This window comes from Catharus ustulatus, chromosome 4, assembly GCF_009819885.2.
Source record: "Catharus ustulatus isolate bCatUst1 chromosome 4, bCatUst1.pri.v2, whole genome shotgun sequence".
In the NCBI taxonomy this organism is placed as follows: domain Eukaryota; kingdom Metazoa; phylum Chordata; class Aves; order Passeriformes; family Turdidae; genus Catharus; species Catharus ustulatus.
The window spans coordinates 121850-136762 of NC_046224.1; the positions used below are offsets into that span (position 1 = coordinate 121850).

General features: G+C 67.3%; 1 protein-coding gene across 1 annotated transcript in view; it reads right to left on the minus strand.

Annotated features, from left to right (window-relative positions):
- FLNC (filamin C) overlaps positions 1 to 12668 on the minus strand; it is a 30864-nt gene extending 18196 nt beyond the window's left edge. The window contains 24 exon segments of the mRNA XM_033059056.1: positions 20 to 158; positions 160 to 280; positions 840 to 957; positions 1477 to 1567; positions 1569 to 1644; positions 1976 to 2066; positions 2205 to 2290; positions 2293 to 2364; positions 2780 to 2833; positions 2836 to 2902; positions 3289 to 3432; positions 4128 to 4241; positions 4365 to 4558; positions 5126 to 5262; positions 5801 to 5927; positions 6235 to 6375; positions 6737 to 6937; positions 7322 to 7484; positions 8168 to 8245; positions 8363 to 8481; positions 9053 to 9203; positions 9610 to 9707; positions 9913 to 10161; positions 11722 to 12668. Of these exon segments, the coding sequence (XP_032914947.1) occupies positions 20 to 158; positions 160 to 280; positions 840 to 957; positions 1477 to 1567; positions 1569 to 1644; positions 1976 to 2066; positions 2205 to 2290; positions 2293 to 2364; positions 2780 to 2833; positions 2836 to 2902; positions 3289 to 3432; positions 4128 to 4241; positions 4365 to 4558; positions 5126 to 5262; positions 5801 to 5927; positions 6235 to 6375; positions 6737 to 6937; positions 7322 to 7484; positions 8168 to 8245; positions 8363 to 8481; positions 9053 to 9203; positions 9610 to 9707; positions 9913 to 10161; positions 11722 to 12058 (3168 nt within the window). The 5' untranslated portion in view covers positions 12059 to 12668.
- Between the last annotated feature and the right edge of the window lie 2245 nt (positions 12669 to 14913).

A 14913-nucleotide genomic window follows, 5' to 3' on the forward strand; every position in this document is an offset into this window, starting at 1 on the left:
ACACGTGTGCCGTGCTCACCTTGGAGGGGTCAGGGGGCAGCAGAGCCTCCACAGGGAAGGGGCTGCCTGGAACCGGGTGCCCATCGTAGGTGACCTCGACACGGTGCGGCCCCTCCTCGGTGGGCGTGAAGGTGACGGGGTGGGGGCCCCCGGGGGGCAGGTCCCACTGTGCAGGGCACGGGGCGCCGCGAGGGACCCGTCACCTTCACCTCCAGCTGCCCTTGGCCTCCTGCACCCTGTGCCTCCACCTGGAACTCCTGCACCTGCCCCACCTCCGCCTCTGCAGGGGAGTCGGGGGTCAGAGGGGCGTCCCACAGGATGGGGTGCCCCCAGACCGATGGAGAACCCCACACTCAGATGTGTCCCCCAGATCCAGGGGGGACAGGTTATGTGTCTGTGCCAGGGTGTATCACCTTCACCCGAGGGTGTCCCCCATATCCAGGGTATTGTTTCTCCACAGGGTGTGTCCCCCGCCATGCCCCCACATGTCTGTCCCCCATATCCTAGTTGCTCCCACGGTGGTCCCAAACCTCTCCTACTGGGGTGGCCCAACCCACCCTGGGGGCCCAAAGCTGCTCCCATAACCAGGGTGTCTATCCCCCTCCCAGGGCAGTGTCCGTGCCCTCATTTGCCCTCACCCCATGCTGAACCCCACACCCCAGAGTGCCCTCCCCCAGAGTGCCCCCCAGGCTGACCCCTCACCCAGCTGTCCTCCCAAGGTCCCTTCCCCCAGGGTGCTCCTAAAGCTCAAGTGTCCCTGCCAGGCCCACCCCCCTCTGCACCACATGCAGGTGCTTCCCTCCCTCGTGTCCCCCCCATCCCCCAGTGCTGCCACTCACTGCTGTTGAGCCCCTGCACCTTGACCTTGCCCCAGCTGCAGCGGGGGGCCACAATGACGGGGAAGGGGCTCTTGGGGATGGGGTCCCCCCCATAGGTGACCACCACGGACAGGGGGCCCTGCAGGAACAACTCCAGTTCAGGGGGCTGCCAGGGGACCCCCCACAGCACTCAGTCATGGGGCAGAGGGCGGTGCTGGGGGATTCCAAGGGGGCAGGGGGTCACCCACGGCCGCTGGGGAGGGTAAAGTCCCAGTGATGGGGGATCCATGGATCTGGGGGTGCCCTGGGTTGAGAGGTACAGATGTGGAGCTGCAGCTGCCCCAAGGGGGTGCCCACAGAGGTGGGGTGTCCACAGCAATGGGGGGATGTTCACAGGGTGGGTTGCCCAGGAGCTGGGGTGTTCATGGGGGGCCAGGGGATGGGGATGCCTGTGAGGAGGGGGTGCTCATGGGGTGCCCCTATACACTGGGGATGGTGGATGTCCTTGGGGGAGCCCAGGGAATGGGGAGTCAGTGAGGGAGCCCTCTCGGGCACCCCATGGGCATTCCATGTGTTGGGGATCCCCCATGCATTGACCCCGCGGGTTGGGGTGCCTCCATGGGGCATTGCCATGGGTCAGGGTGCCCCCAGCACGCACCTGCTGCAGCGGGGTGTACTTGACAGTGTAGGAATAGTCGTGATTGTCGATGACCTCGAAGTCGGCGACAGCCGGGCCGGGCCCCGTCCCCGAACCGCACGTCCAGGGGCGCCTTCCCCGCCCCCCGCGTCTGCACGCGGAAATGGGTGGGGGTCCCCACCTCCACCCCTGCACCACATCATCGAGTCACTGCAGGGCCCACGGCACCCGTGGTAACCACAGTCCCTGCCCCACAGCACCCAGAAATGGGGGGGGTCTCCCTCCACACATCCCCAGTGTCAGCGCTGCAGGACCCACAGAACCCACAGCACCCAGAAATGGGGGGGGTCTCCCCCTCCACCCACGTCCCCAGTGCCAGCCGCTGCAGGACCCACAGCACCCACAGCACCCAGAAATGGGCGGGGGTCTCCCCCTCCACCCACATCCCCAGTGTCAGCCGCTGCAGGACCCACAGCACCCATCACCCCAGCCCGTGTCCCCCATCCCCACTGCCCCTCACCCGTCCGGCTGAGCCCAGGTCCCTCGGCTTTGACCTTGGTGGCGTCGTGGGATGGATCCACCTTGATGCGGAAGGGGCTGGAGGGGATCTCCTGGGGACCAAGACCAGGGCACAGTGACACGGGGGCACCATGGGGTCAAACCCCCGCCCCACCTGGCCCTGGGGGCTGGGTGCACCCCACAGAGTGGGGTGGACCCTCGGGGATGCGGGGCAGTCCCAGAAGCCTGACCTGGTTGGCAAAGAGCACCATGATGGTGTAGAGCCCCGCGCCCGGTGCCGTGTACTTGACCGTGAAGGTGTCGTTGTCGTTCTTATGATGTCAAAGTCGATGTCGGCCTCGAGCGGCCCCACCACTCCTGGGGCACACTTGATGCCAATGCTGACGTCACCTGTGGGGGTGACCGGGTCAGTGGTCCCCGCTCTCCAGGGGGACACTGAGGAGTAGAACCGGGCATACGGGGCAGGGGGCAGGATCAGAACAGGAGACAATGGACAGGACTAGGACTGATGGACCAGGACCAGAGATAATGGAACAGGGATGCACGTGCAGGAACAGGGATGCGAGCCCAGGATCCTGGACCAGGAGCAGGGACAATGGACCAGGAGCAGGGATGCAGGATCAGTGGTGTTGAACCAGGGATGCAGGAGCAGCACCAGAACTGACGGGCCGAATGAAGGACCCTTGATCCAGGGATGATGGAGCAGGGCTGGTGGTAATGGTCCAGGACCAGGGGTTCTGCCCCAGGCACACAGGCCTCCTGCCCACAGAGGAGTTCCCAGGGTGCCCCCCACCACGGCACCCACCCTGTCCAGCCTCGCTGCAGTCCACGGTGAAGTAGGTGGGCTCGTTGGCCTTCAGCCCGTCTTCTCCACACCCGGCCCGTGCACCTTCACCCTGCCAGGGTGGCTGCCCTCACCCACGCTCACCTGTGGGCACGTGTCACGTGAGGCAGGGGCACAGACCCCTTTTCCCTGGCACCCCAAGGGACTGGGACCTCAACTCCACCACTGGCACCCTGCCTCCATCCAACCACTCCACAGACTCCCTTCCACAGCACTTCATGGGACCCTCAACCCTACCCCAGCACCCTGTACGTCTGGGACCTCCATCCCCACATCCAGCACTCCATGGGACCCCCATCTCCATCCACATACAGCACCCCATGGGCCCCCAGCCGCACTCTGGCCCCCCATCCCGCTCCCATGCCCCACATCTGACACCTTACCACCCTTCATGACGAGCACCCCCTCCCCACACCTCCTGGGACCCCCATGGCCACCCCAGCACCCCATGGGCCCCCTAGGACACCCACACGGAAGGGGCTGTTGGGGGTGTTGACGCCGCCCCAGGCGATGATGATGGTGTGCTTCATGGCCTTGGTGGGGACGTAGACGCAGTGGAAGGTGCCGTCACCATTGTCCTTCACCTTGATGTCAATGGGGAAGCCCTCGGCGTCCTGTGAGCAGCAAGGGGAGGTGAGGGAGCCCAACAGCACTCAGTGTTGGCCAGTGGCACCCAAGCCCAACAGCACTCAGTGTTGGCCAATGGCACCCAACAGCACCAGCAGTGTTGGCCATGGCACCCAACAGTACCCAACAGCACTCAGTGTTGGCCAATGGCACCCAACAGCACTCAGTGTTGGCCAGTGGCACCCAACAGCACCCGGTGTGGCCATGACACCCAACAGCACCCAACAGCACTCAACGTTGGCCAATGGCACCCAACGGTGCCCACTGGTACTCAGTGTTGGCCAATGGCACCCAACGCGCCCAACAGGCACTCAGTGTTGGCCAATGGCACCCACGGTGCCCAACAGCACTCAGTGTTGGCCAGTGGCACCCAACGGTGCCCACAGCACTCAGTGTTGGCCAGTGGCACCCAAAGGTGCCCAACAGCACTCAGTGTTGGCCAATGGCACCCAACAGCACCCAACAGCACTCAGTGTTGGCCAATGGTACCCAACGGTGCCCAACAACACTCAGTGTTGCCCAATGGCACCCAACAGCACTCAACATTGGTCAATGGCACCCAGCAGTGCTCAAGGGTACCCAATGGTGCCCAACAACACTAAACGGAACCCAGCAATATTCAACAGTACTCAAAGGTGCTCAAGCCACCCAGCACCACCCAAGAGCCCCCTACAGCTCCCACCTGGGCATAGAGCTTGAGGGGCCCCTTGCCAGCACCACGGGCGTCAATGGTGAACTCGGCCGGGCGATCCACGATGCAGCCGGTGGGCTCCAGCCCCGGCCCAAAGGCCTTCACCTGTGGAGAGGGGCTGTTAGAAGGATCCAGCGGGGTGCTGGCACCCCCAGGTGAGGCGTAATGGGGCACAATGGGCACCACAAGGGCACAACAGGACCCGTGGGTTGCTGTGGGTCGCAGCACCTTGTCGGGCCAGGAGTCGGGGGGAGCAGGGCGGATGTCAGCCATGAAAGGACTGTCCCGGATGTCCTCGTCGTCACACACCACGTGCACAGCGTAGACCCCCGGCTCCGTGGGCCAGTACCGCACATCGCACGAGCCGTCGCCCTTGTCGTCACACTCGATGCGTGCCTGGGACGGGCCCTCGATGGAGAACCCTGGGGCACCGCAGCCACCATTACCCTGTGCCCATGCCAGGACCCCAGACCTCGTCCTTGTGCCCCCCGTGCCCATGCCCCCACTGGGTGACCCCTAACATGTCTTTATGTCATCCCCAGTGGGGACCCCCAGACCACTGTCCCCTGTCTGTGACCATGTCCCTAGGGTGGCACCACCCATGTCCCCCCGATCACTGGGCCACCTCAACCCGCCCCATGTCCCCCCTCTGAGTGCCTGTGTCACCACAGCAGTGGGGGACCCCACCATGGTGCCCACCCTCCAGCCTGTCCCCATGTCCCCAGTGGGGTTTCACACCCTCCATGCCCTAGATCCCAGCACACTGACACCCCTCACAGTGCCACATTGCCCCATGGTGCCCCCTCATTCCGTCCCCATGTCCCCAACAGGGACACTCACTGTGTCTCACTGTCCCCACCACACGACCCCCAACCCTGTCTCCATGTCCCCACCACAGTGCTCCCTACCCTGTCCCCACGTCCCCACCTTCAGGGCTCACCCAGGGTCCCCATCACAGTGCCCCCCACCTCCACATCCCCCTGGCTCACCAAGGGTCCCCACTTCGGTGCCGACAGCCTCAACCACGAAGTCCGCAGGGCGCCCCACAACGCCGCCCTCGAGCCCCGGCCCCCAGGCCCGGACCTTCTGTGCCCCCGGCTGGGGGGACACCTGCACCTCAAACGGGCTGGGGGGACAGACAGGTGTGAGGGGGGGCTGTAACACACCTGTACACCCCCACTGCCTCACACACCCACACCTCAAATGGGCTGGGGGCACAGGCAGGTGTGAGCGGGGCTGTAACACACCTGTACACCCCCACTGCCCCCCATACCTGCACCTCAAAGGGGCTGGGGGGACAGGTAGGTGTGAGGGGGGCTGTAACACACCTGTACACCCTCACTGCCTCACACACCTGCACCTCAAACGGGCTGGGGGGAATGGGGGAGGGGGCTACACTACACCTGTACACACCTGCACCCCCCAGTCCCCCCAAACATCTCCCATCCCTGAGACCTGCACCTCAGATTGGCTGGAGGGATGAGAGAGGGCTGGTACCCCCCACCACCCCCCACATTCCCCAGAACCCCCCAGGGGGACATCTGCATCCTCAGATGGGCTGGAGGGGCAGCGAGGGGCAGGGCTGTACATCATCCCCCCACCTCCCCTTCTGTACAAACCCACTCCCCTCACCTCCCCCTGCGGCCCCCCGGGCTGGCACTGACCTGCGGGGGATGGCGTAGCCACCCCAGGTGATGGACACCTGGTAGGTGCCGGGCACCCGGGGCACATACTCGCACTCGTAGACGCCGTCACCGACATCCCGCACCGTCACCGGCTCCTCCGTGCCCCCTGTGCGAGGGGGTCAGATGGGGCGCCCACCCCCGGGGCACCCCCAACCACGCACCACCCGTGGGCAACCCCAGGACGCCCCCCAACCACCCAACCTCCATGGACACGCACCCCACGCACGCACCCCCTCCCCGTGGTCACCCCCATGGTGTCCCCGAACTCCAGACCCCCCCTGTGTCCCCATCTCTATCCATCCCTCCATGGGGAGCCCCCACCCCTACGCTCACCCCCGGGCCCCAGTGGGACCCTCCCCACAGCCCCACATCCCCACGGCGCTCCCCGCCGCTCCAGCCCCGCGCAGTGACACGCCCTGGTCCCCGCAGTGTCACCCGCAGGTCCCCGCTGCCCGCGCCCCGTGTCAGCACCTTGAAGTCGGCCACGTCCTGCACTCGGACCCCCCGTGGCTGCAGCCCCCGGCCCGTGGCCCGGACCGCCGAGGGGGTGCAGGCTGCAAACCATCATTAGCGCCCACCAGGGACCAGGGGGGCCCTGGGGAACCCCCAGGGACAGGAGGGGGGTGTGCCAGGGCGGGGATGCCTTGGGGATGCCCTGGGGACAGGAGTGCCATGGTGTCCTCAGGGGCCAACAAGAATCCAACCCCTGGGACACCCTGGAACAGGGATGCCAGAGGGACACCCTGGGAGTGTGAGGGACCACGGGTTCACCCCTGGTCACTTACTGGTGTCACCACAGCCACCACCAGCTGCCATGGGGCCACCGTGGTCGCAGCAGGGTGACATGGGGCCACTGAGAGGTGCCATTGGCTGCAGTGGTCACAAACCTTGTGGGGACCCAGGAGAGAACCTCACCTTCAGCCACATTGACAGTGAAGGGGCTCCTGGGGACCTGGGTGCCAGCGTAGGTGACACAGATGGTGTGTGGCCCTTCGAGCACGGGCCGGTAGGTGCAGCGGAACACGTTGTCCCCCTTGTCCTCCAGCATCACCTCCACCGTGTCCCGCCGGCCCTGGGGGTCCGTGATCACCACCCCCACATCGCCTGGGCCAGCCCCTGTCATCACCAGGACATGGGCTCAGTGCCACAGCCAGGCCACCATGAGCACATGTCCCCAGAGTCACCCAGCCATGCCATGGCCCTGCCACCCTCACTGCATGCCCCCAGAGTCACCCAGCCATGCCATGGCCCTGCCACCCTCACTGTGTGGCCCCAGACCACCCCATGGCCACGGCACAAGGACAGTCTGCACCTGCTGTGCCACGGCCCTGCCACCACTGACCACCCCATGGCCATGTCACCGTCAAGGTGGCCCCAGAGCCACCGAGTCACTACAGAGAGGCCACCTTGAGGACACGTCCCCAGAGTCCCCCAGCCATGCCATGGCAGCACTGCCACAAGGACGTGTCCCCAGAGACCCCCAGCCCCCCGTGGCCCCACCTGCAGTGTAGATGTCGAAGTAGGTGGGCTTGTTTGCCACGTTGCCCACGGGCTCCAGGCCGGGGCCACGCGCTGTCACCTTGCTGGCGTCGCCCAGGGCCATGCCCACGTTCACCCCAAAGGGGCTCCCGTCGATGTTCTGCCCCGCGAACAGCACCGTCACCTGCAGGGCACAGGAACACCAAGGCTGTCAGGGGACCACGGCCCCACACCTCAGGGACAGCCCCCATGGCCCCCACCAGTCAGCATGGTGACATTCCAGTGACACCCCTGGGATGACAACCTGGAGGGGATCCCGCAGCAGTGACCGCCCCCAGGGACTCCCCATTGTCCCCTGCAGGGACCCCAACGCACAGGACACCCAGGAATGCCCACAGGACACTCCAGCGTCCCCCCATTACAACACATCCCCCTGAGACTTCAGTGTGGCACCCCAGGGACCCTACAGAGCGCCCCAGGGACCCTACAGAGCGCCCCAGGGTCACCCAGTGCCATCCCTGGGGACCATAAGGGGAGCCCCCAGGGACCCCAAACCCCACTGTGCCAGTCCCCCATTTCCCTTGGGGGGAGGTGTGGGAGGGGCAGTCACCACTCTGAGACGTGGGGGTGTCCCGGGGTGGGGATGTCCCAGGGGGCTGTCCCGGGGTGGGGATGTCCCGGGGTGGGGGTGTCCCTGGGGGGGTGTCCCAGGGTGGGGGTGTCCCAGGGTGGGGGTGTCCCAGGGTGAGGGTGTCACCAGGGACATCACAGGGTGGGTGTTGGGGTGGTACTGGGGGGAGTGTTGCAGGGAGGGTAGCAAGGGGATGTCACAGCAGGGTTGCCTTGGGGGGTCAGCGAGGGACTCACCTTGTGCAGCCCCCCGACCTTGGGGACGTAGGTGACGCTGTACGTTCGCTTCTTGTCATTGTTGGGGACCACCTTGGCCTGGGGTGGGAAGAGACCCCGAAACCGGGGAAAGGGTGACACAGAGCTGTGGCACTGGGGGTCTCCCACAGAGGGAGACTGGGGGGATCTCCAGAAGGGGGTCAGGGCCCCCTGTACCTCCTCAGTGTGTCCCTCGGGGTCCTCAACATAGACCAGGACCTCGCCCATCCCCGCCTCGAGGGTCTCCACGGTGAACTGGGCAGGGCGCAGCACCACATTCCCCTGGGGCTCGATACCTGCGGGGTGGGGGCAGTCAGGGGTGGGGTCAGCACCCCACAACCCCCCAGCACCCCACAACGCCCAGGACTTGGGGCCAAGCTGTCCTTGGCAGTAGCAGGGGGGTCCAGAGTGTCAGTGGTGGTCTCCTGAGCATGGGTGGGTGAGCCTGGCAGGACTTTGAGGGGTCCCTGTGCAAAGGGGGACTCTTGGGAAGCCAAGGGCAGAGTGGAGCCCCTCAGGTGTCCCTGGGCACAGGTGACACCCCAGGACTGGAGAGGAGTCCCTGGGCTCGGGGCACGGTTTGCTGTCATGCCCTGACAGCCAGAGCCCCCAGGTAAACCCTTGTGCTGGGTTCCAAAGCCCCCATGTCCCCGCCCTGTACCCCAATACCCACCCCATGTGCTCCCAGTGCCCCTGAGCCTCGTGTCCCCATGGCCCCCCCTGCCTGGGGTCTGTGCCCGTCGTGTGTCCCACGTCCCACCTGTGCCAGGTCCCCAGCGCCCTGGTGCCCCCACACAAACCTCCACACTCCCCACGCCCCCTTTCCTGGGACCCCCACCCCCCCATGGCCCCCCGAGCCCCCCGTACCGGGCCCGTAGGCGCGAGCACGGCCGGGCTCGGGGGGCCGGGGGCGCACGGGGGCCCCCGGCCGGAGCTTGGCCTTGGGGAACTGGGACAGGTACGTCATCACCGAGTGCTCGTCCACGTTGGGGTCCACGATCTCCTCGGGGGCGATCACCTGGGGGGAAGCCCAACACACCTGTGAGACCCTCCTGGCATCCCCGAGCAGGGGGGCCCTGCTGGGAAACCTCCCCACCATGCACCCCGCTACCAGGAGGGGACCCTGCATGACCCTCCTGAGACCCCCAACACCCCCCTCAGACACTCCTCACCCTGCTGGGGAACCCCCTTCACCCACACCCCTACCCAGGGGTACTCCCAAATGCCCAGGGACCCTCAAGGAGACACGCCCTTGCACGCCGAGCATCCTCTCCCAGCGCCCTTCCCTCTCCTTCCCAGCCCTGTACCCCGTACCCGGGGAGTGCCAGAGCCCCCCACACGCTGTACCCAGGGAGTGCCAGAGCCCCCCACGCCCCGTACCCGGGGAGTGCCAGAGCCCCCCACGCCCCCCGTGCCCCCCGCACCTGCGGGACTCCCAGCCAGTCGTCCGCCTGCTGCATCGCCTCCCGAGCGTTCTGCACCGGTTTGTTAGGGTCCCACTTCTCCCAGTCCGGGCACAGACCTGGGGGACCAGAAGGGTCAGGGGGACACCCCCATCCTGACCCCCCTCCCGCACGTCCCCCTCCTGTGCCTGGTGCCCCCCGAGCCAGCCTGGACCCCGTACCTCACTGTACCCCTGCCGACCGCCCCCTGTCCCCTCCTCCCCCCTCACCCGGGGCGGTTTTCCCCCCCCATTTGTCCCTCCCGAGCCCTGCCCCACTCCTCACCCGGGGCGCAGTTGTCCACCAGCGCTCCCAGCGCTTTCCCGTCGCGCCAGTCGCGGTTGAAGTTGGTGATGGGCAGCTGCGGCACCTTGTTCTGGATCCAGCCCAGCAGCCGCTGCTTGGGGGTCTGGTGGCGGCCTTCGTCATCCTCCTCCTCCTCCCACATGGGCATCGAGATGGAATAGTGCAGGATGAGGGTCCAGATCAGCCCCAGGATCAGCTTCAGGTTCCCATCCACGATCGCCTTGCTGTCTGTGGGGCACAAACGGGGGGTCTGAACCCCGAGATCCCGCGGGACTCCCCCGGGGCACCCCGGCATCCTGTGGGACCCGCTGGAGGGATCCCCCCACCCCGGCTTGGGGGGAGCCGCCTGGGGCCCCCCGAACCCCCACAGCAGCACCACAGGGACCCCCGACACCCCCACACCCCGCGGCACAACGGGCCGGACCCCAACGGGACGCCCCCACACCCCACGGCAGTGCCACGGGACCCTGCACCCCAAAACCCGCCTGGGGACATCCCGGGGCACAGAGGTGAGGGCTGAACCCCACGCCGCCCCCCCCGAGCCCCCACAGCCGCAGGGGACCGCAGCAGCCCACCGGGTGGGGGCACAGCCCTGGCAGCACCCGGGGGTCCCCGAGCGAGCCCCCCGCCATGCCGCACCCCTGGCCTTCCCAAGGGATTCCTGGAGTGCCAGAATGGGGAAACTGAGGCAGGGGGCGGCCGGAGGGGGAGGGGGGCCCGAGGCATCCCGGTCCCTCCCCCATCCCGGACCCTCCCCCGCCCCCTGCCCCCGCCGCTCCCCCCACGAGCGATCGCGTTTCACGGAGGAAATGGGGGAGATGCGGGAGCGGGCGGAACAAACCCCCCCGGGGGCAGCGCCTGGGACGCTCCCAAAACTTGGGGTCATAGCTGGGGGGTCCCGGGAGGGGGCAAAGACCCGCGTGGGGAGGGGGCGGTGGCACCGCGGGAGGGGGTCTCGCCCTCCCGGGTCCGGGCGCGCCCGATCGCGGGTGCGGGGGGGCCGCAGAGCCTCCCCCGTGCCGGGGGGGTCACCCTGCAGCTGTCGGGTGGGGGTGGGCGCTGGGGCCCCGCGAGGGGTGGGGGAGAGCGCCTGGGCCAGCGCCCCCCCGCGCGTGAGCTCAGCGCCCCGGCCCCGAGCCAAGCGTGAGCTCAGCCCCCCCACGGCCCCGCACGGCCCCGGCCCACGCACCCACAGCCCCCGCACGCCCGTGCTCTGCCTCCAGCCTCGCACACTCGCCCCCGTTCCCATTCATCCATCGCCCGGCTCTGCACACTCACTCACCTCCGGGCCCATCCTCGTTTGTCCATCGTGCCCCCTGCACACTCATCCCTCGCTCCCACTCCTCCATCCCCCGATCCTCGCACTCTCATCCTGTTCACGCTCATCCACCGCCTCCCCTCGCACACTCATCCTCACCCTCACTTGTCCACCCCTCGACACACACCCTCCGTGTCCCATCCCTCCATCGCGCCCACCCTTGCACACTCATCCTCACCCTCACTTGTCCACCCCTCCACACACACCCTCCGTGCCCCATCCCTCCATCACGGCCACCCTTGCACACTCATCCTCACCCTCACTTGTCCACCCCTCCACACACACCCTCCGTGCCCCATCCCTCCATCACGGCCACCCTTGCACACTCATCCTCACCCTCACTTGTCCATTGGCCTCGCACGCTCACGGCCAGCCCCATCCTCGCTGCCCTGCACTCACGGCCACCCTGTTCCCACCCCACTGCCCCTGCACGCTCACCATTCCCATTCCTCTCCCCCCCTCACACCCACCGATGGACACCAGCTTGATGTGCTCCCGCTCCAGGAACTCGAGGGCCACCGAGACGTTCTCCAGCTTCATCTGGCGGAAGTTGGGGCGCGGGTGGTGCTTGCGCCCCATCTTCTTCTGGCTGAGCACCTCGAGCAGCGCGATGAGGCGCAGCCCGTCGCTCAGGTCGCGCTGCAGGTCCACGATGCGCTTCTGCACACACTTGAGGTGCTCATTGCACCAGCGTGTGAACGTGTTCTGCTGGATCTTCTTCCAGGGCGCGTCCTCTGCGAGGTCCTTCTCGGTGGCCGGGAGCTCCTCGGGGTCCTCGCCCGGCGCTGGCTCGTAAGTAGAGTTCATCCTGGAGGGGCTGGGGGGGTCCTCGGTGGGCAGGGGGTGCTGGGTGGTGAGCAGGGTCCTCAGTGGGTGGGGGCGGGGAGTCCTGGGTCACTCCTGGTGCTGGGTGAGGTCCTGGGTCAGTCCCAGTGTCCTGAAGGGATCCTGGTACCGTGGGTGTGGGTCCCGAACCAGTCCCGGTGTCCTGCGAGGGTCCTGGGTCACCGTGGGTGCCCGGGGAGGGGTTCTGGAGCTGGGGGACGCTGTCCTGGGTCAGAGCTGATGTCCCGGGTGGGGGCCTGGCTGGGTGCTGGTGCTCGCTATGGGGTCCGGGGTCAGTCCCGGTTCCTGGGTGGGGGTCCGGGTGGGTGTCCGTGTCCTGGGCGGGGTCCCAGTTCCCGGCGATGGGGGACGGTGTCCTCGGTCAGTCCGGGCGCTCGGGGAGGGTCCCGGTTCCCGGGGTCAGTACGGGTGCCCGGGGACGGGGTCCCGTCTCAGACCCGGTGTCCCGAGAAGGGTTCGCTGCTCGGTACCGGTGTCCTGGGTAGGGGTCCCTATTCCCGGAGTCGGGGGCTGGGTCTGTCCCGGTGCAAGTTCCCGGTGGCGGGGTTGGTTCCCGGTGGGTTCCCGGAGCGGAGCGGCGGGTCCCGGAGGGCTGGGGGGTCCGGTGGGTTCCGGGCTCGGTTTCCGATCAGTTCCCGGAGCGGCGGGGTCCTGTGTGTTCGCTGGGCGTCCCAGGAGCGCTCCTGGGCCGGGGGCGGCGGCGGCAGTGGCGGGGCGGGGGCGGCGGCGGCTTTAAGCGCTGTCCCGGCCCGGCCCGCCCCGTCCCGGGGAGGGACCGAGCAGAGGGACGGAAAGACCGCCCGAGCGGCCGGGGGGTGGGCGGGGGTGGGCGGCCCGGCCCTCGCTATTTACAGCCCCGGCCGCGCCCCCGGACCCCCAGACACCGGCACCCCCGGGACCCCCGAACCTCGGCGCTCCCCAAACCTCGGAGCCCCGCGCTCCGGCACCCCTCAGACCTCGCACTTCGGACCCTCCAAACCCCGGAATCCGGCGCCTCCCGAAACCCCGGATCCCAGCGCACCCCGCACCCCCGACTGCGGCATTGCCGGGCCAAGGGTCCCCCAAACCCCAGCGCCCCGGATTCCACAAAACCCCGGCAGTTCCGAAAGCGCAGACACCAGCACCCCTAAACCTCGGTATCCCCAAAACCTCAGCAACCTCAAACACCGGCACGCCCGAACACCAACACGCACAAACACCCCAAAACGCCAGGACCCACAAACCCCCAAACGCTGGCGCCCCAACACCCCAAAACTCCCTAAATTCCCTAAAGCACAGTGTCACAAACTCCTAAACTCCAGCACCTCAGAACTCCCTGCCCCCAACCTTTGCACACCTAAACTTTGGCATCCTGAAACCTCAGCGCCACCAAACCTCGGCCCCCAGGTACCCCCAGCCTCCCTACACTGAAACACTGGCATCCCAAATCCTGGCACCCAGATATTCCCGAAACTCTGGCACCCCAAAATCTATGCGCCCCCAAAGTCCAGAATCCACGCCAAATAATCCCAAATATCTGCAACCCTGACACCCCAAAACGCCAGCACTCCGTTATCCCGATACACCTGTACCTTGACACCCCAACACCGCACCCCAAAAGCCCCCACAAAGACGCCCCCCAAACTGACTCGGAGCCCCCTCCCTCATCCCTTCCCGCTTGGGAACCCCTGAAAAACTCACATGAAACCTCTCCCCGAGCCCCGAGGGGCGCAACAGAGACCCCACAAACCCCGGGACCCCCCCAGAACCACCCCCGCCATGGAACCCCCACCCAGCCCCCCTGGCTGTGCCCCACTCCCCCTCCGGTGACTGCAGCCCGGGTCCCCCTGGCCGTGCCTCAGTTTCCCCATCGCAGTGGCACATGCCTGGGGAGGGGGTTCGGTCATATTTGGGGGTGAGCCCCGAACCTCGCTGCCCCCCGAATCTCTCCTGTGTCTCCCCCCACTCCAGACCCCCGAGGCCTCCTCGACACCCCCGGGAAGGGCGGGGGGGCACATTTGGGTGACCCAGATCTGGGTCCTTTGGGGGGGGTGATTTGGGGAGTATCGTGTTCCCCCTGTTCCGGTGCCTGCCCTGGAAGCTTCCAGCGGGGGGGTGGCGTGCGGGTGCACCCCGAGGTGACAATGAGTGACCGGGGGTGACGTGGGGGGTGACGTGGGGGGGGTGACGCGGTGGCGCCTGCGCCAACACCTAAAAATAACCTGCCGAGTCAGAGCCACGCACCGGCACCCAAAATACCCGGGGGGGGGCACGCGGTGGGGGGCACCCCCAACACGCCATCACCCAAAATACCCGGGACAGGGGCTGGGGGGGCACGCAACGGGGGTGGCGGCGAGACGCGACAGGGCCCCCCAGCAGGACCCCCAAACCCACGGCAGGTGTGGGAGCAGGAGCGAGTGGATTTTTTGGGGGGGTCGAGGGTGGTCCCGGGGGTCTGAGAAGTCAGGGCACTCCGGGGGGGTCAGTGCAGTCCAGGATGGGGGTTCAGGACGCTGCTGGGGCAGGTCAGGGGGTCCCAGGGGGGCAGGGGCGCTTCGCAGGGAGTCCCGGGGCCACCAGGGTCTGCGGCAGCCAGGGCAGAGGAAGATGATGGTGAAGGCCACGATGGAGGGACAGAGGAGCTGACCCCGGCAGTGTCGCCTGGGGAGGGGACACCGGGCAGAGCCGCTGTCTCCTGTGGTGACACCCTGAGTCTGGGGTCCCCCACCCTGTCCTGGCTCTGGGGTTGGAAGCACTCAGGGTCCTCAGGGTGGGGGACATGGGGAGGGGACCATCAGCAGTGTGGGGGCACAGAGAGGGGAACAGGGGGACACTGG